The sequence below is a fragment of the Thamnophis elegans genome, chromosome 10 (genome assembly GCF_009769535.1).
Source record: "Thamnophis elegans isolate rThaEle1 chromosome 10, rThaEle1.pri, whole genome shotgun sequence".
Lineage (NCBI taxonomy): Eukaryota > Metazoa > Chordata > Lepidosauria > Squamata > Colubridae > Thamnophis > Thamnophis elegans.
Genome location: NC_045550.1, coordinates 8,296,796 through 8,317,098, shown reverse-complemented (window position 1 = coordinate 8,317,098; position 20,303 = coordinate 8,296,796). Strand labels below are relative to the sequence as shown.

The 20,303-nt window shown below is 35.7% G+C and overlaps 1 protein-coding gene across 1 annotated transcript in view; it reads left to right on the top strand.

The window, feature by feature from the left end:
* LOC116514128 (deleted in malignant brain tumors 1 protein-like) overlaps nucleotides 1–16,928 on the top strand; it is an 83,642-nt gene extending 66,714 nt beyond the window's left edge. Inside the window, exons 30-40 of the mRNA XM_032225587.1 lie at nucleotides 1,526–1,597; nucleotides 2,752–3,063; nucleotides 5,031–5,102; nucleotides 6,249–6,560; nucleotides 7,852–7,875; nucleotides 9,471–9,615; nucleotides 10,711–10,907; nucleotides 12,035–12,076; nucleotides 14,356–14,534; nucleotides 15,021–15,409; nucleotides 16,110–16,928. Of these exons, the coding sequence (XP_032081478.1) occupies nucleotides 1,526–1,597; nucleotides 2,752–3,063; nucleotides 5,031–5,102; nucleotides 6,249–6,560; nucleotides 7,852–7,875; nucleotides 9,471–9,615; nucleotides 10,711–10,907; nucleotides 12,035–12,076; nucleotides 14,356–14,534; nucleotides 15,021–15,409; nucleotides 16,110–16,380 (2,015 nt within the window). The 3' untranslated portion in view covers nucleotides 16,381–16,928. The remainder of the gene's footprint in view (nucleotides 1–1,525; nucleotides 1,598–2,751; nucleotides 3,064–5,030; nucleotides 5,103–6,248; nucleotides 6,561–7,851; nucleotides 7,876–9,470; nucleotides 9,616–10,710; nucleotides 10,908–12,034; nucleotides 12,077–14,355; nucleotides 14,535–15,020; nucleotides 15,410–16,109) is intronic.
* Nucleotides 16,929–20,303: the final 3,375 nt, after the last annotated feature.

Here is a 20,303-nt window from a genome sequence, read left to right as displayed (position 1 = left end):
TCACTAGAAAATCAATATCAGAAATCTGTGAAACAAATAAAAAACAAATTCATACAAGAGACCTGTCTTTCTATTACATATATCAGATCAGTAAAAATCCATTTTAATTCCAATTACCCATTAAGTCACTCCCACTATCTCGTCCTTATAGAATAAAATATTTTTCTTCTGTGCAATAACTATCAAGCAATTATAAACTTCTTTTTCTCAAAGTATTGCCCACCTTGTTAGTATCTATGAAGAAAAAAATCCCACGCTTGTTTTCTTGAGAATTGTAGATTTACTTGCAACTTTTCTTTCAACTATACTGGAAGGCTTGTAATTAAACCATGATCATAATAGAGAGTAGTACCAGATTTATATTCCAAGAATTGCAGTTAAATTATTTGCATTGTCTGGTACTTGAGAAATTTCCTCAGTGATTTGATAACTATCTACACTTAATGGCACCTTTGAATTAGTCATCATTATTCCAATTACTTGAATAGTTCATTCCTCTTGCTTTTCTAACATTTTTAGACCATAATTGAACTATAAAGTGGATTGTTTTATTTAAATACTTCTCAAGCATACTCTGGCAATCTGATAAAAGCAACAATTTTTCCCCATGTTCTTAACACCCTCTTGTGGTCAAGGAATAATTTTTTTAATACATTGGTTAATGCTTCCTGGCCAATCAGAATTTATACAAATTGAAAACTTTCAGCCACCCACAACTAAATCCAAAGCTGCAGAGCACAAAAAATAAAGTAAATAAAACCACAGGATTGTTATAGTCTTATGTTTTCCATCAAAGTTTTAAAAAAAACAACACCTTCATTCTTCCTTATTTTAACTTGTCTCCAACAACCCTCTTCCCTGTCATTTACCAATAAGGAAGTCTCAGAAATGAGACAGATCTTCAAAAAGGTGTAAAAGCTTCTTTTAGCTTAATAAAGATAATAATCCCACAAACTGATTAAGAGTAATATGCACTACATATTATCTGTTTAAAAAATAAAATCCAAATGGCTGCTATTTAAACAGCAAAGTGATTGCAGCCCTGTCTCCCAGCTGCTCCTGAGGCTTCTTGCAAAGCATTGTAGCATGGAGGATCTTGTGGGGTGATACTAAGACTTTGCCTAACCTGGGAGAGTCACACAAATGAAAGGAACATGGTTCCCTTATTGGTAGTTAAAGAAATCTTGGTCCAGAGGAAATCCCACCAGGCTGATCATTCGTCCATTTTCAGGATTGTTTCACACACTGGGGGGAAAAGACTTTATTAAGTTACAACAGCAGCTATTTTGTATTATAAACACTGTAAATGTCTAGCATGCAAAATCCTTCCTTAGTAAGTGATTATATATAAGCCCTTTATATCTTTAGTAAGCGAACATATACAAGGCCTTTACTATTAAAGATATCATCCACAGTCTCATACTGGGGAGTTAGGCAATTTCACGTACTGTATACAATTTACTTCGTGCCTGTATTCATTGTTATTATCTCACAAATATGTTCTGATTTTTTTGTGCATTTTTAGCTCCAGCTACTCCACCTCCACCTCCTATCAAAACAACTAGCAAAACAGTCATCACGCCAGAAGTGGCCCCTAGTAAGAAAATTCACACTTTTATTTTCTATAAGAATGCACTGATGAGTGATGAAAAACGTAATCTAGTAATTGTTATATTCACGTCGCTTATTGCACTTCAAGTGACAAGGATCAATGGAAGGAACATGTAGTTTGGGGGAGGGAGTTATAAGGCCCTTGGGGAAGTAATTCTCAATCAAATGAGAGAAGATTAACAATATTCTATGAATCAATGTCAGAATTCTATGAAACAAATAACTAAGGTTATATCTGACAACACACATTTTGTATCTTCCCATACTTTTTCAGCACTAATTTATTGTCAAATTATAAAATAAACATAAACTATCTTATTTTTTTTAAATAAGGATGTTATATAGCCCTACAAAAGGATATATTAAAATAGATGCATCAAAGCTGTCCATTCTTCATGACAGAGAACTATATACTTGCCATATGAACCTTCTTTAATTAATTTTGAATACACACAGAGAGAGACAGAGATATATACATACATACATGTATACAAATACATGTATTTACATACAAACAGAGAGAGAGACAGAGGGAAATTTTCCTTGTATATAAACTTAGTACAAGATCATATTTCAGTCACAAATATGAAGATATATCAGTAAAGAAAATGGACTTTATGAGTAATTTTAAAAGGTTATGTGCTAATATTAGTTCTGCAAATACTAGTATAGAAATACCGTTAGAAATGTCCACAGGTTAAATGTTTTTTCTCTGGATATTTTGCCCCTGTAGCGTTATACTGTGAGGGAAAGAAAATTTCACTAATTACCATATATCATTTTTAGTGATCAACTGTAGTACTGTTACCCCAAAACTGGGAGTAATTATGCTCCACTATAATTAACCTAATTATAGATTTTATGCTTTGTTTCTTTTCTTTAATGTAACTATTTCAGATGATGCTATTACACACTCAGAAAAGTTGCCTAGTAAATCTGCATAAAACTTCTAAAGTTGAATACTAAGAACTATGACTACTATGAAATAACATATTCTATGTTTTTCATAAAATAAGTTTATACTAATCCTAATTAATTGGCAACATTTTGAAAAATCGTTTGCTCATCTTTGGAGTATCAAATGCCTCATTATTTCCAGTTTCACATTCATAAACATGGATTCTGATTCATCATTCTCAGATAAATCTATAAGACTGGTCAATGGAGGTCATACGTGCGAGGGACGTATTGAAATCTTACGCAATGGATTGTGGGGGACCGTCTGTGATGACTCCTGGGATCTAAATGATGCAGAGGTCGTGTGCAGGCAGCTCGGTTGTGGAAGAGCACTCAGAGCACGGGGAAGCGCTTATTTTGGTCAAGGCTCAGGAAACATAACTATGGATGATGTGACTTGTAAAGGGACTGAAAACAGATTGGAGGAATGTTCTCATAGAGGATGGTTCACTCATAATTGCAACCATGGAGAAGATGCTGGTGTCGATTGCTCAGGTATCTTCTGAAATATAAGGACACAAAGGAAAGAAAATGCAATGTGTTTACATATTTTTCTTCCAATGGAATAGGTTTAATGTTTTGAATATATATGTATGTATGTATGTATGTATGTATGTATGTATATATATGTATGTATGTATGTATGTATATATGTATATATTTGTATATATTTGTATATATGTATATATATGTGTGTGTGTGTATGTATGTGTGTGTGTATGTGTAACATATATAACATATATATATATGTTGTATTTGTGCTGATAAATAAATAAAGGGAGACTAGTATAGATCTATTTCAAGCTATTTAGCTCTCATCAGCTAGCCATACCCTTACTGGGAATCGAACCTGTGCTGTATTGCACCTTAGGCAGATGTGTTAACTACTAAGCTACAGAGTTCGACTCCTTATCAGCCAAGCCAGGGTGAAAGGTATCTATTTAAAGTTGCAACCCCTGGTATGCCCAAATTTGGGAGGAAGATCGTATATATGATATGATACATATGATACATTCCAGCTCCCTCCCCCTGCCCATCTGCACCATGTTTGCCCTGCCCGGCTCAGCTTGAAAGCCTGACGAGAATGTGTCTCCTCTCCCTTATTATACTGAATTAGGGAGGAATCAGCGCAGGGGTGGGTTCCTGCCAGTTCTAACCTCTTCTATAGAAGAGGTTCCACAAATCTACCATGCTGTTTAGAACCTGTTCCAGCTCCCTCCCCCTGCCCGTCCGCACCATGCTGGCCCCACCCACCGCTCATTGATTGGCTGGCTCACCAATCGCCCTGCCCGCCTCTAAGAGTCCTATCTAAACCTTAAAGTCTTAAAGCTGTCAAGTTTGAACATCCCTGGGGTTTTTTTTCTAAAGGGTTAGGGGTGCAAGGATCTTGTAACTTGACAGCTTTAAGACTTGCACACTTCAATGCCAGAGTTCCTGAGCCAACATGACTGGAGGAGGAATTCTGGGAGTTGAAGTCCACAAGTCTTAAAGCTGTCAAGTTTGAACACCCCCGGGGTTTTTCTTTCTAAAGGGTTAGGGGTGCAAGGATCTTGTAACTTGACAGCTTTAAGACTTGCGTGCTTCAAATGCCAGAGTTTCTGGGCCAACATTTTGGTTCCTAAGCAAGAGCATTGTTAAGTGAGTTTCACCACATTTTACAAGTTGGCCACGCCCACCCAGTCACATGACTGCCAAGCCACTCCCACTTGGTCACATGGCTGGCAAGCCACTCCCACCCAGTCACACGGCCGGCAAGCCAGTCCCACAAAGCCGGCTATACCTACAGAAGAGATTCTAAAAAAATTTGAAACCCACCACTGAATCAGTGTTTTTTTCCTTGTCCTTCCTTTTGAAGTTTCAAAAACTGAAAGGATGCTTTTGTTTATGTAACTGTCATTTTTACAGGTAGTCCTCAACTTACAACCACAACTGAGCCCCAATTTTCTGTTGTTAAGTGAGGCATTTGTTAAATCGGTTTTGCCCAATTGTGGATAGTTTTCCCCAAATCAGACTATATTGGGCTTCCCTCCACCAACAGCTATTTTGTGTTTGTGTGTGTTTGTGTGTGTAGCAATAGTACTTAGACATATACTGCTTTACAGTGATTGACAGTCCTCTCTAAGTGGTTTTCAGAGTCAGCATATAAATATTTATACATCTATAGTAGTGATTATGTGTTTTTTTTCTTTTTTTAAAAAAGAAAAAGTCACAACAGCAGCTATTTTGTATTATAAATATTGTAAATGTCTAGCATGCAAAATCCTTCCTTAGTAAGTGATTATATATAAGCCCTTTATATCCTTAGTAAGTGAACATATACAAGGCCTTTACTACTAAAGATATCATCCACAGTCTCATACTGGGGAGTTAGGCAATTTCGCGTACTATATAGAATGTACTTCGTGTCTGTATTCATTGTTATTATCTCACAAATATGTTCTGATTTTTTTGTGCATTTTTAGCTCCAGCTACTCCATCTCCACCTCCTATCAAAACAACTAGCAAAACAGTCATCACGCCAGAAGTGGCCCCTCGTAAGAAAATTCACACTTTTATTTTCTATAAGAATGCACTGATGAGTGATGAAAAACGTAATCTAGTAATTGTTATATTCTCGTCACTTATTGCACTTCAAGTGACAAGGATCAATGGAAGGAACATGTAGGGAGACTTGGGGGAGGGAGTTATAAGCCCCTTGGAGAGGTAATTCTCAATCAAATGAGAGAAGATTAACAATATTCTATGAATCAATATCAGAATTTTATGAAACAAATAACTAAAGTTATATCTGACAACTCACATTTTGTATCTTCCCATACTTTTTCAGCACTAATTTATTGTCAAATTATAAAATAAACATAAACTATCTTATTTTTTTAAATAAGAATGTTATATAGCCCTACAAAAGGATATATTAAAATAGATGCATCAAAGCTGTCCATTCTTCATGACAGAGAACTATATACTTGCCATATGAACCTTCTTTAATTAATTTTGAATACACACAGAGAGAGACAGAGATATATACATACATACATGTATACAAATACATGTATTTACATACACACAGAGAGAGAGAGACAGAGGGAAATTTTCCTTGTATATAAACTTAGTACAAGATCATATTTCAGTCACAAATATGACGATATATCAGTAAAGAAAATGGACTTTATGAGTAATTTTAAAAGGTTATGTGCTAATATTACTTCTGCAAATACTAGTATAGAAATGTCCACAGGTTAAATGTTTTTTCTATGGATATTTTGCCCCTGTAGCGTTATACTGTGATGGAAAGAAAATTTCACTAATTACCAGTATATATCATTTTTAGTGATCAACTGTAGTACTGTTACCCCAAAACTGGGAGTAATTATGCTCTACTATAATTAACCTAATTATAGATTTTATGCTTTATTTCTTTTCTTTAATGTAACTATTTCACATGATGCTATTTCACACTCAGTTGCCTGGTAAGTCTGCATAAGAATTCTAAAGTTGAATACTAAGAACTATGAATACTATGAAATAACATATTCTATGTTTTTCATAAAATAAGTTTATACTAATCCTAATTAATTGGCAACATTTTGAAAAATCGTTTGCTCATCTTTGGAGTATCAAATGCCTCATTATTTCCAGTTTCACATTCATAAACATGGATTCTGATTCATCTTTCTCAGATAAATCTATAAGACTGGTCAATGGAAAACATACGTGCGAGGGACGTATTGAAATCTTACGCAATGGATTATGGGGGACCATCTGTGATGACTCCTGGGATGCAAATGATGCAAAGGTCGTGTGCAGGCAGCTCGGTTGTGGAAGTGCAATCAAGGCATGGGGAAGGGCTCACTTTGGTCAAGGCTCAGGAAACATAACGATGGATGATGTGAATTGTAAAGGGACTGAAAACAGATTGGAGGAATGTTCTCATAGAGGATGGTTCACTCATAATTGCAACCATGGAGAAGATGCTGGTGTCGATTGCTCAGGTATCTTCTGAAATATAAGGACACAAAGGAAAGAAAATGCAATGTGTTTACATATTTTTCTTCCAATGGAACAGGTTTAATGGTTTGAATATGTGTGTGTGTGTGTGTGTGTGTGTGTGTTGTATTTGTGCTGATAAATAAATAAAGGGAGACTAGTATAGATCTATTTCAAGCTATTTAGCTCTCATCAGTTAGCCATACCCTTACTGGAATCGAACCTGTGCTGTATTGCATCTTAGGCAGATGTGTTAACCACTAAGCTACAGAGTTTGACTCCTTATCAGCCAAGCCTGGGTGAAAGGAATCTATTTAAAGTTACAACCCCCGGTATGCCCAAATTTGGGAGGAAGATCATATGTATGTATGTATGTGTGTGTGTGTGTGTGTGTCTATATATATGTGTATACACACACAAACACACACACACACACACACACACACACACACACATATATATATATGTTGTATTTGTGCTGATAAATAAATAAAGGGAGACTAGTATAGATCTATTTCAAGCTATTTAGCTCTCAAAAGCTAGCCATACCCTTACAAAGAATTGAACCTGTGCTGTATTGCATCTTAGGCAGATGTGTTAACCACTAAGCCACAGAGTTCGACTCCATATATATATCTATCTACATATCTTCAAATAGATAGAGATAGGAAGCAGTATGCCTCCTCCCATATTTAGGCATACCAGGGGTTGTGACAGTAAATACATATCTATATATCTATATCTATATCTATCTATAAGTTTTGAGATGAGAATGCAATAAACGCAGTGTGTATGTCTGTGTGTGTGTGTGTGTGTGTGTGTGTGTGTGTATGTATGTATGTATGTGTATATGTATGTATATTTATATATATATACATACACACATACACACACACATACATACATACACACACACGCACACACACACACAAACATATATTAGTTTTGAGATGAGAATGCGGTAGACGTACATGCCCAAATGCTGCTATTAAATAGGTTGGCAGTTGGCCAGATGAATCACTGTATTCAAAGAAAGCTCATGGGTGACTCAGGCTTGGAGGGAAGGTCTATTTACCTTCATTGGAAAGGACTTGAGCACCATAGGGCTCACTTCCCTTTATTCGCCAACATTTTAAGTAATAACCTGGTTGCAGGAGTTGGGAGAACGCTGATAAATTTTGGCAGACGAATAAGACTTATTTCATTTAGCAGGCATAATGTTCTCTGTTTGTCTCCCATATTAATCCCTCTGTATTTATATGTTTCATTGCTTGATTAAGTTTGTTTTCTTAACAGGTTCTCCTACACCTGCTCCTCCAGGTAAGTCTGCATCTGAGATCCTCATTTGTTAATTCCGAGAAATGGCTATTGACATTCTCTGCATCATTCATGTTGCACATATCTTTTGTAATAACAGACAGTCCATTTCATTAAATTCTTATTAATAATTTTGATGAACCACCATTTGATACTGGAGAAACAAAGCAGAGGCAGTGAATGTTACCTAAAGAAAACTGCCCTCTCCCTTATTATACTGAATTAGAGAGGAATCAGCGCAGGGGTGGGTTCCTGCCAGTTCCAACCTCTTCTATAGAAGAGGTTCCACAAATCTACCATGCTGTTTAGAACCTGTTCCATCTCCCTCCCCCTGGCCGTCCCCACCATGCTGGTCCCGCCCTCCGGTCACTGATTGGCTGGCTCACCAATCGCCCTGCCCGCCTCTAAGAGTCCTATCTAAACCTTAAAGTCTTAACGTTGTCAAGTTTGAACATCCCTGGTTTTTTTTTTCCTAAAGGGTTAGGGTGCAGGGGTCCTGTAACTTGACAGCTTTAAGACTTGCACACTTCAATGCCAGAGTTCCTGAGCCAACATGACTGGAGGAGGAATTCTGGGAGTTGAAGTCCACAAGTCTTAAAGCTGTCAAGTTTGAACACCCCTGGGTTTTTTTTTTCTAAAGGGTTAGGGGTGCAAGGATCTTGTAACTTGAATGCTTTAAGACTTGCGTGCTTCAAATGCCAGAGTTTCTGGGCCAACATTTTGGTTGCTAAGTAAGAGCATTGTTAAGTGAGTTTCACCACATTTTACACATTGGCCACGCCCACCCAGTCACATGACTGCCAAGCCACTCCCACTTGGTCACATGGCTGCCAAGCCACTCCCACCCAGTCACACGGCCGGCAAGCCAGTCCCACAAAGCCGGCTACACCTACAGAAGAGATTCTAAAAAAATTTGAAACCCACCACTGAATCAGTGTTTTTTTCCTTGTCCTTCCTTTTGAAGTTTCAAAAACTGAAAGGATGCTTTTGTTTATGTAACTGTCATTTTTACAGGTAGTCCTCAACTTACAACCACAACTGAGTCCATTTTTTGTTGTTAAGTGAGACATTTGTTAAATGGGTTTTGCCCAATTGTGGATAGTTTTCCCCAAGTCAGACTATATTGGGCTTTCCCCCCCACAGCTATTTTGCTTCACATGTTTATATATACATACTGTGTGTGTGTGTGTGTGTGTGTGTGTGTGTGTAGCAATAGAACTTAGACTTATATATTGCTTTACAGTGATTGACAGTCCTCTCTAAGTGGTTTTCAGAGTCAGCATATAGATATTTATACATCTATAATAGTGATTATGTATTTTTTTCTTTTAAAAAAAATCATAAATCATTGCACTGCACTTGCCTTAATTCTCCTAATTAATTCGGTTTAAAAGTAAAATAATTTATTGATGCTATTGCTATGTTGTATTCTTCTAAATTCTCAGAGATTTTAATTTTTTTCTGAAACCCCAGCAGGAAAGTAATTCTTGATCTTATTGCCTATAACAAAACGAAATTAACTGTAGCATGGGGAATAATTCTTAAAATCTACAGTTTCACGTGCCTTACAACACAATAATTGTCTTTGTGTTGTCTAGCAAACCAATGTGGAGGGCAGCTGACAAATGCTTATGGATCCTTCTCTGGACCTTATTATCCTGGAAATCACACCAATATGACCTGTATCTGGAAAATTCAAGTGAGGCCCCTTGAACGCATAAATTTAAAGTTCTCTTCTATTAAGTAAGTTGAAAGATTTGTTTAACTTTTTATTCTAGATACTTAATAAATGTGCTTTTTGTAAACGATTAATACATTATCGGGATACATCAGCAAATAATTATTATTCCAGAGTGAACCAGACTGAGTTAGCAGGACATAATATACATTTGGGATAAATAAAACTAAGCAATCAACTCAACATTTAACTGAATTCAACACAGTTCGCCTGAGATAATGTCTTTACAATTTTAAATATCTCCCTTAAAAAAAAACTCCAAGTACAGCACTCCTTTTGGCTTAATGTGATTATTTCTTCCTTAAATGATTTAACACAATTTGTTAAGTGAGGCATACCACCCAACTTTATAATCTTATAATCTATTTTGGCTACAGTTGTTAAGCGAATCATTGCAGTTAAGTGAATCATTTGGTCATTAAGTGAATCCAGCTTCAACCGTTGACTTTGCTTGTTGGAAGCTGTCTGGGAAGGTTACAAATGGCAATCACGTGACCCTGGGATAGCGCAACTGTCATAAATACATGCCGGTTGCCAAGTGCCCAGATTTTGATCGTGTGATGCTGGATTCGGCAATGTTTTCAAGTCCAAGAACCAGTCATAAGTCCCTTTTTTTCAGTGCCATTGTAACTTTGAATGGTGGCTAAATGAATAGTTGTAAATTGAGGACTACTTGTAGTGGTTAGGGCATCAAGCTAAAAACTGGGAGACTGTGAGTTCTAGTCCTGCCTTAAGCATAAAACCACCTTGGGTCAATCATTTTAGCAATAGCAGTTAGACTTATATACCGCTTCATAGGGCTTTCAGCCCTCTCTAAGCAGTTTACAGAGTCAGCATATCGCCCCCACAGTCTGGGTCCTCATTTCACCCACCTCGGAAGGATGGAAGGCTGAGTCAACCTTGAGCCGGTGAGATTTGAACTGCTGAACTGCAGATAACAGTCAGCTGAAGTGAAAAAAAATCAATTCTGAAAACAGTTTGCCAAGAAAACCACAGGGACCTGTTCAAGCAGCCACAGAAAATCAGTGATTGAATGGAAGGGGGGAAAATGGTGGCATAGTAAGAGATAAGGAGTAAAATATTTATCTATTTCTGTACAGCTTGGACTGTGACAAAGAATACATTGAGGTTTTTGATGGACTCCGATATAGTTCATATCCACTTGGAAGAACTTGTTCTAGCGCCTATCTCAATTATACCTATTCATCAACTTCCAACATAATGACAATAGTGCTGCATAGAGATTCAGGTGATTCAGGAAACGGGTTCTCTGCTCGTTACCAATCTATTCCACCAGGTAAGGTTATTTATGTAATTCATTTAACTTGTATCCTGTTAATGATGTAATTTAGGGATTCAATATTATTTTAAACTAACTCCTATTTAGTTTTATACTGTGTAGGGCCATTGGTTCATATGAATATTTCAACAGCCTATCTTCATGAAGAAAATAATCTTTATCACCTTTCTGAAATTGAATAATATTTAAATAAATGAAACAAAATAAGAACACAACAATATAACTATTATGTAATCAATTAGAAGAGGCATCAGATGCAACAGAGTAGAACACAACTAATTTAATGTAATATTTAAACTAGGAGAATCAACAATGTTTTAAAATGGTGCTAGACTTCTGGAAGTGTACCAGTTGTATCGAAAGGTTCCACAGTTGAGATGGTATAATAGAACATATTTTCTCTAGTTGTGTCTTATAACGTATTTAAAGTGCACGGAGAAATGCCTTTTTTAAAAGTTCAAAAATAGACAAATGGAGTGCAGATCTTATTTTTCAAGTCATTTAGAACTTCAAAAGTAAACCTGAAAATCTTAAAAGAAGTATTCAGTACAACCCTTTCAATACTTGTATAATCCAGTTTGGTTATACAAAGTTTGTTCAACAGCTATACTTATTATATTTCAGTAAAAGCCTCACTATATGTAATCCAATCACATACGTTCGTAGCATAGATCATCCCTTGTTCTCCCCAAGTTACCCATTGCTGTTATGAAATTTCAGATTTGGTTGCAAAGCAGCCAATCACTGCTTGACATCAGATGACTGATGCAGGGGCCAGAGAGAGGTTGGAAAGAGGGTGGGGATACAGCCCACTATCTTCCCCTGCGCCATGCAACCCATGGGTTTCTGGGAAGTATAGTTGGAAGGTGCAGTGGTTCTGAAGTGACCACAATTTCCCCAAATTCCATTCCCACAATTGTCACAGCACCTAGCATTCTGTAAATTAAGCCATTTGAGTTTCTTCAGTTCAATAACTGAATAACAGTTCAATAGCCCTACACACTTTCCAATTTCACCCAATTTTAGGTTACAAACAAACAGACCAAAGAGTTTTAGTAATATGCAGATTGGATGAATGTAATAATCATCTCATGTTTAATGAAATTGTTTTATTGTGTTCACAGAAATGAGACCTACTACACCAGCGTCTACTTCTAAATATACAAGTAAGATATTCTTTTTTTCTCTCATATTGTTTAATTGATGAGCTGTAAAGAGTTAAACCTTCACTGGAGGTCATAGGTAAAGTTATCTAGGAATAAACCCGCAAATGTTGTACAAGTATCGTGGCATGGAGGTAGGAGGATTTGAATCCATTACATGAGATGAATCAGGCATGTTTATTTGCTTTGTAAAAAAATATGAGAAGCTGGATTTACCTATCTCTCTCAGTTTGGATCAAAGTAGCAGCAGGCATATTAGAATAACGTTTTCTCGAGTTTTCTTGTTCACTTGTTCAAGACCCATTCGTGAATTACTACTGTCATATTTAGTGGTTCTCGGAGTGTCAGAGTCTAAAATTTCATAATCATTCGACTAGGTTAACAGGTGTCAAACTGGTGACCCATGTGCTGGATGAGTCACACATAGACCATGTCCACCCCAGCTCTGAAAATGGAGAAAATATCATGAAACATTTCGTGATGTGGCGAGTTTGACATCTGTGACCTAGGAAGCACTTTCCTTCTCTGCAAGGATTGTATACCTAAGATTTAAAAATATTGTGTTTTCATCATTTACATGTCTAAATCAAGCAACAGATTAAAGTCTAATAGTACTATTAGATAGCACAGCAATCATGAATATCATTTTGAATCAATTTCAGCATTAGCCTAATGAAATGGTTCTATTCACAGACCAATGCTGCTATAATTGCTTCATAATTTAATGAATATTTAATTCCAAATCAGCTTTCCTTTTACTTGGTTTTAAGTAAATCTCCCCCCCCCCCTTCTTTAAACTGAATTTAGATTACAGGCTTACTCCTTTTTTCTACTTTAGAGTCTACTTTTGAAATTTAGAATGAGAAATTTAAAAGTGCAGAAGTTTGAACAGCCGTCTTAGCAGCCCCTGAAATCTTCATTTTTCCTTCAGAAAATCTTGCATTTATTTCCTTTTCATGGTCTCTAGAGATATAATACCATAATATATGTCTCATATAATGAATTTGACATGTGAGAAATACATTTCACATATAGTACTTTAATATGGTATTGTGCCATGTGTTTGAGTGGCAAGGATTCAAGCTGACCACAGTGTGTGCTAATTCTTGATCCAGATTTTTGAATTTCTTAATTGCATGTAAACTTGTGAAGTGAAGTTATCCAGCACTAAAATTCTAAACTAATAAAAAAGAAAAATATTCTCATTATCATCGTGTTGGTAGAAGAAGGTTGGTTGGTTGCTGTAAATTGAACTGTTAAACCATTAGTTGGGTGAAGATATTCACCTTTGTTGTATTTTCAGATTTCCAATTTACATTACAGATGCAAGAACTGTAACTTTTCTTTTTTAGAATCTCGGTTGTAAAATATATTTGTAAGAATCTGAAGCGTTCTGGATTCATTTGTACATAACTGATAGTCTTCTCCAAGCTAGAATGCCGGGACAACAGATTGAGGAAGGCTTAAGCATGACATTTATCCTTTGACACAATTATGAAAAGATAGTAGAGATGAAGTTGTGACATGATAAAGCAGTTGATTTCTTAGTTTTGACTGAAGCTTAATATATGGTGACAATATAATACTGAGCTTAGTATTGTATTATGTACACATCAATACACAAAGAAGTGATTTCAGATGGGACTCATCTAACATTATTTTGACTATATAGGACATGAGCATTTATAAAATGAATTGTTTAGCTTCCAGAGAGAAGTGGAATTTGAAGTTCTAGGTAAAGTAATAAAAGTTTCACTGAAATCAATTAGTTGTGTTAAGGCTTGTGATTTTCCATTTTTTTTAGTTCAAATTAAGACATTAAGCACTCTGAAAATTGGTTGATGATTCAGGGGTTTGCATTACTGGCCTGTGGGTCTCTCTCTCTCCCTCCCTCCCTCTCCCTCTCTCCCTCCCTCTCTCTCTATCCCTACCTCCCTCTCCCTCTCTCGCTCCCTCCCTCTCCCTCCCTCTTTCCCTCCCTCCTTCTCCCTCTCTCCTTCCCTCTGTCTCTCACTGTCTCTCTCTCTCCCCCTTCTCTCTCCCCATATTTCTGAAAAGATGAAAACTTCTTAACTATTTCTGATAAACCCACTTTTCTATGCATTATTTGTTTTGGATGCTTCTATTCTCAGGAAAAAAATGAAAGTTTCCTTTGCTGGCTAAGTAGGAGAGATATTTCTTAATTAGTTTATTTGGTCCACAAGCAGATTCAATAATTAAAATAAAAGTAATACTTGGATGTATTTGCATTTTGCTTAACGTTTCTCTGTGTTATTATTTAGGACTTTCATGTGCTGATGGATTCATGCAAGCACGGATTAGCATACGCTATCTCAATTCACTCGGCTATAATTCATCACAGGTTTACCTGAATACCCGAGATAGATCGTGTAGATCTCATATTACAAGAGGTTTTGTTCAATTTATTATACCATTCTATGGCTGTAACACAGAGAAAAGGGTGAGAATCATTTGTTGTTCTTAAAGCTAATAACTGTTTTCCCTCTCTCTTCTTGTCTTAACTATTACTATAAGAAAATGTACTCTGGATTGGGTTTTAAATTGAACTAATGTTACAAACAATTATGTTTAACCGCAATGTGAAATGTAAGTTTAAATTTAATTTCGGATATTGGGTTTAAGAAATTCTGCTTAACTTTGAACACATTAACTGGATCTAATATTACAATTACAATTTTAAAAGGGGGAATTTTGGAAGGGAGGAAAAAAAACAATGTCTTTGAGACTGACTCCCTACTTTATAATCCGAGGAAAAGCCAGGGTTGCGGATGCTGAAATGTTTTGTAATGGGTAACATGTTTTTTGTTAACATCACTTTTGTTACTATAATTCTAAAATAATAGTAGTCCTTAAAATGGTGGTGTTTAATTAGTGTTTTTATGTCGCTACTGTTGATTACTTTTTCTTTCTTTCTGTGCTTTTTTAGGTGAAGAATGAGACAACAACTTATTACAATGTAATCAAGACACTCAACTCCGATTATATTATTACAAGAAAGAAAAACTTTCAATTTCATGTTATGTGTGAAATGAAGCAGAACACTATAGTACAAGCAGTGTTTGTTGCCCAAAATGCTATTGACCTTACTGAAAAGCGTATTGGCCATTACAATGTGTCTCTGGCATTCTACTCATCATTATCCTTCGCCCATAAAGTTGTGGGATCACCATACTACGTTTCACTCAACCAGAATTTATATCTCCAAGCTACTCTGCACACTGCTGATCCAAATATGTTACTCTTCTTAGACACATGTGTCGCTTCTCCAAATAGTAATGATTTTACAACCTTGACCTATGACTTAATCCGAAGTGGGTAAGTGTGTATTAAATATGTAAGAACCATAATCCAAGTTGCTACAAAGAAATTGCCATTGTGTCAGACACAAAGATTCTGAATTAGATTTTCTGCTTATGTCGTATTTCTTAACACAGTATAGAAAGAACTGCAGGGTTCATCTGCAAACTATAAGGACTTATTTTCAAACAAAACAATACAAGATGATATTAATATTTCACTTAAATTATCAAATGTTAAGTGTTAATATCACATTATAAAATTAAGAGTTAATATCAAATAATTCAATCACATATACAAAAACTAAGGCGAATAAAAGGATATTATGGGCTGAGTGGATGGGTCACAAAATGTATACTAATGACCAAACTTTGTTTAGATTATGGTCAATTCCACATACTTTGTACAAAAATAGTTATTACTACAGAGCCATTGCCTTGCTCTTACTATACAGTCCCCTGTACTAACAACATATTACTTTCCCTCCCAAGTACATATCTTAAAGCAGTTTTACAAGCCCCAAATTTGGGTTTTATTTATTCATTTTGATATTCCAATATTATATGCTTTCCCCGTGGCTCTCTAGTGCATCTCATAATCATCAGCTTTAATCTAACGCAGAAATTTAGGAATTATATACTTCATTAGACTGTAATAAAATATTTGAAATAAGCATCTAGGCATACCTGACAAAACAATATTTTCTTTTATTTTTCAGATGCCCACGAGACTCTACTTATAGAAGCCTGTCCTCACCAAGAAACAATGTAGTTCGTTTCCAATTCAACTCCTTTAAGTTCCTTAACATGCACAATTCAGTTTACCTACAATGTAAATTAGTAGTGTGTAGGGCAGATGATCGTTCATCTAGATGCTACCAGGGATGCTTATTGAGAAAAAAGAGAAGCGTGGATGAGTCTCAGGAGAAGGTTAATGTTGTTGTGGGACCACTTAAACTTCTGAAGGATGAAAATGAAGTTCAAAACTAAGGATCCGCCTCCTCAATTTGACTATGTTTTCTGGATAAAATGATGAAAGCTAGATAGATACCTAAAAAAAATAATCATACCCATGTTACTCCATGGAGAAAATATTTCAAATCCATAGCTGAATACTACCTTTTATACAAGTAATTAAAAGCGAATGAAATATTAAAACATCTTTTTAAGATTTTCAGAGCTCTTCATCAGGCTATTATTAGGGGATGAGGGAAAGGAAAATTAGTCTAAACAGCATTTTACATAGACAAGGTCTTTTCCTAAATGGCTGTGCAATTTGCTGATGCAGTAGATCCTAATATAAACAGGCCCGTTTAATTTTGTTAAGCACTTTATACAAAAATGCCAACGTCCAGTTGAGGTAACAATCATGATGATTGTTAGCCTTGAAAATATTTGAAAGTCCATCAATAACAAACTCTTAGTAAAACCATTAGAAAACAGCTAACTTTTAAAACATTCTTCATATGTTTTGTCATTCTTATTTTATTAAAGTCTGACATAGAATATATACCAATTCTAATCATCAACTTACACAGGGGAAAAAAACATGTACCTGCATTTCACACAGGAAGGATACATACTAGTTGTATTTAATATCTAAATTGTATAAATCTATCATGTTATTGTAGCATCCCTTTATGTTCTGAAAAGCAAAATTACTTCAACTATTTCTGAAAATAATTGTGGATTATTCTTCTTCCTCTCACACCAATGGCACTTTATGAGGCCGCTTCTGCTGTCTGAGAAGTTACATGATATATTAAGACTTGGTCAGACTTTTAATAAATTGAATAATTTGTTGAAGACTAAAGAGGTCAATATAGGCCAACATGTGGTTTGCTAAACTAATGAGAGAAAGGATAATTTTTAAAGGACCCCTAAGATGAATGAGCTACAAAAATAAAAAAGTTTAGTATTCCATGCTGTATATATGAATTCAAAAGCTTTGTCACTAAATTAATTTCTAATTATCGGAAATTGTATTTTGCTTCCAATGCATTGCAATAAAATTGCTATCATTGCAAACTAAGAGTGAGCTTATTATTTTGGTACAAGGAGAACTACTTTTATAGAAAAAATCAAACTTATGAATTACTATATGTATTTACTTTTGAAGATTTCTTTCCTGATTTTATTTCATGAAACAGTCCCAGAGAAAGATACAACATATGTTAAATTTTACAAGAAATTAAAACAATTTAAAATAAAAATATTTTCATCATAGAAACTGTAAAAAACAGAAGAACCCTTATTTTGGGAAACCTAAGAATAGCTACATCTTTAAAATAATAAAATGCTATTATGCGTACCAAAAAGATACAGTTCAAAAGAGCTTCAGATTAAAAAGAAAAAATAAAGATTCAAAAGCCCAATTTGACCACAAACATTACAGGAAAGGATATATTTTAAAATAGCGACAAGCATCTATTGTGCTAAATGCCAACTGTAGCACAATGGGCCAGGAATTTCACAGACTTGTTATCAAGAATGGCTTTTTTCAGGTGGCAGCATGAAATTTCTAGCAAAGTAATCTTCTCAAAAATATCTACTGTCTCAGATATACCGTGTTTCTCTTATTTTCTTTTGACTCCCCGAAATAAACGCTTGGCCTTATTTTCAGGGAGGTCTTATTATTTTCGAGATGCAGGATGTGGGGAGCATGGTCACCTCATGGCTGCTGCTGTGTTGCAATATTTGGGAGGGCTTATTTTGGGGGGAGGGCTTATTTTAGCACATGCGCTAAAGCCTGATTAGGCTTATTATCCAGGGAGGTTTTATTTTGGGGAAAACATGGTATAAGAGAGAGGGAATGATCTTCAGGTTCTAACTTAGATACAGATTTGTAAATTGTTATAGTCACACCAAACACAGCTCAGTGCCAAATTGGAAATTGGTACAGCTCCTTCAGAACCAATATTGCTGGGTTATGCATTTTTCTGGCCAACCTTAAGAGTGGCTCCAAGCACTGCAAATTGCTATAATCCAACGTAGATTCAAACTGCCTTTAAAAATAAAGTAGAAAACAAGCATTGTTTTTCATGGAATATGATTTGCTGAAAGTAATGGCTCAACACTCTTCATGATTTTGTAAATGCTTTTTGGCACAGTTTCCAAACCTTTCACCTGGAAACCCCTCAGACTATTCTGGAATTCACCAATCCTTACAAGCGTAATGGATCCTTTCCTACTATAAGAAAAACTGATGGCTATCAATCCAACCTTTACCAGAAAATAATTTGACTATGAGAACAGGGAGCTAACAAAGCCTTCCCCTGCATAACCTTTACACAATGCTTATTATTTATTTATTTATTTATTTATTTATTTATTTATTTATTTATTAGACTTATATACCGCTTCATAGGGCTTTCAGCCCTCTCTAAGCAGTTTACAGATTTTTAGCAAATTGCCCCCACAGTCTGGGTCCTCATTTCACCCACCTCGGAAGGATGGAAGGCTGAGTCAACCTTGAGCCAGTGAGATTTGAACTGCTGAACTGCAGATAACAGTCAGCTGAAGTGGCCTGCAGTACTGCACCCTAACCACTGTGCCACCTCGGCTCTGCTTTATGTGCTACTGACATAGACTGAGACTGATGATATAGTAAAATTGCCCATAATGGAAATCATGAGGTCTTTAGATGGAAGTATGAAAAAGACCATATGTGAATGCTTGTGAGTTTTAAAGAGCCTCAGATTCTCCACATCAGGGATATCAAACTCACATCACCACGGCGTCATCACATGAAATATCATGACCTTTTCCCCCTTTGCTAAACCTGGCATGGGTGTGGCCAATGTATGACGCCCTGCTCTACATCATAGGTAGGTCACATAGAGTGGCTTTTAGGCAATGGGATGGACACTGTATCAACAAGTCTTCATGCTGCTGCTTTAACTTAACTTACGATGTAAATACTCAGATCCTTCAATGAAGCAGAAGAGTCTCCAGCTAAGACTACTAAACTACAACCATTCTTCTCAATTCCTTCAGTCTGGGCTGATACAGCATCATATATTCTACCCAACTATATACAAGTTCACCCATTCAAATCAAAACTAATTAAATATGCCAAGTTGGCCCTCTCACCTACTAATTAAACTTAAATGATAAATTAAGCTTACCCTACATTCAGTAACAGAATCATTAGAAAACCTGGTAGGCTGATTCGATAACATAGATTATGAACCGAGGGATAGCTCTGTTTTCTTTTATTTCCGCACTCCTGATAGCACTTTTAATGCTATCAGTCCCCTTGTTTCGTTTGGTGAGAATTATATTATTCAGTTAGAAGTATGTTATTTTCCTAAACTGATGTACAACAACACTCAACAAAATTTATAAATGTATGCGCGTGCTCACACACAGAGATTCACACTCACACATAGATCATATGAAAAGGTGGGGAAAATAAATATTCTGTCAGATTTTCAGTTATTAGTATTAGTCCCCTTGTAAAGAGAACATTTTACCACAATTTCACAGTTTCAGAATTTCCAGAGCTATTAGAAGTAGTCAAGATGTTACTTTAGTTCAATCAAGCTCTTATCTTGATTCAAATCAACATTGCAAATCAGGTTGGGAGAAAACCTGAGAGGGGATACCAGGGAAGGTTGAAAAAATGAAACTGATCCAAAGTTTTAGTAGGTATCATATCCTAATTATGGCTATCTTCATAAATGTACATACTACATCATAGGCTTTACTATCAAAATGTGTAAATTTTTGCATTATTCATAATAACTATATTAGAGAAAGTGGTAAAAAGGAAAAGGGATAGAAAGTTCATATTATACCAGTATTTACAAAGCATGCAGAATGAATTAACATAACATAACATAAATTCTATATTGTTAGATATTCCCCCCCGCTGACAGACTGCAAGAGATTTCTAGCCCTACATGGCATCA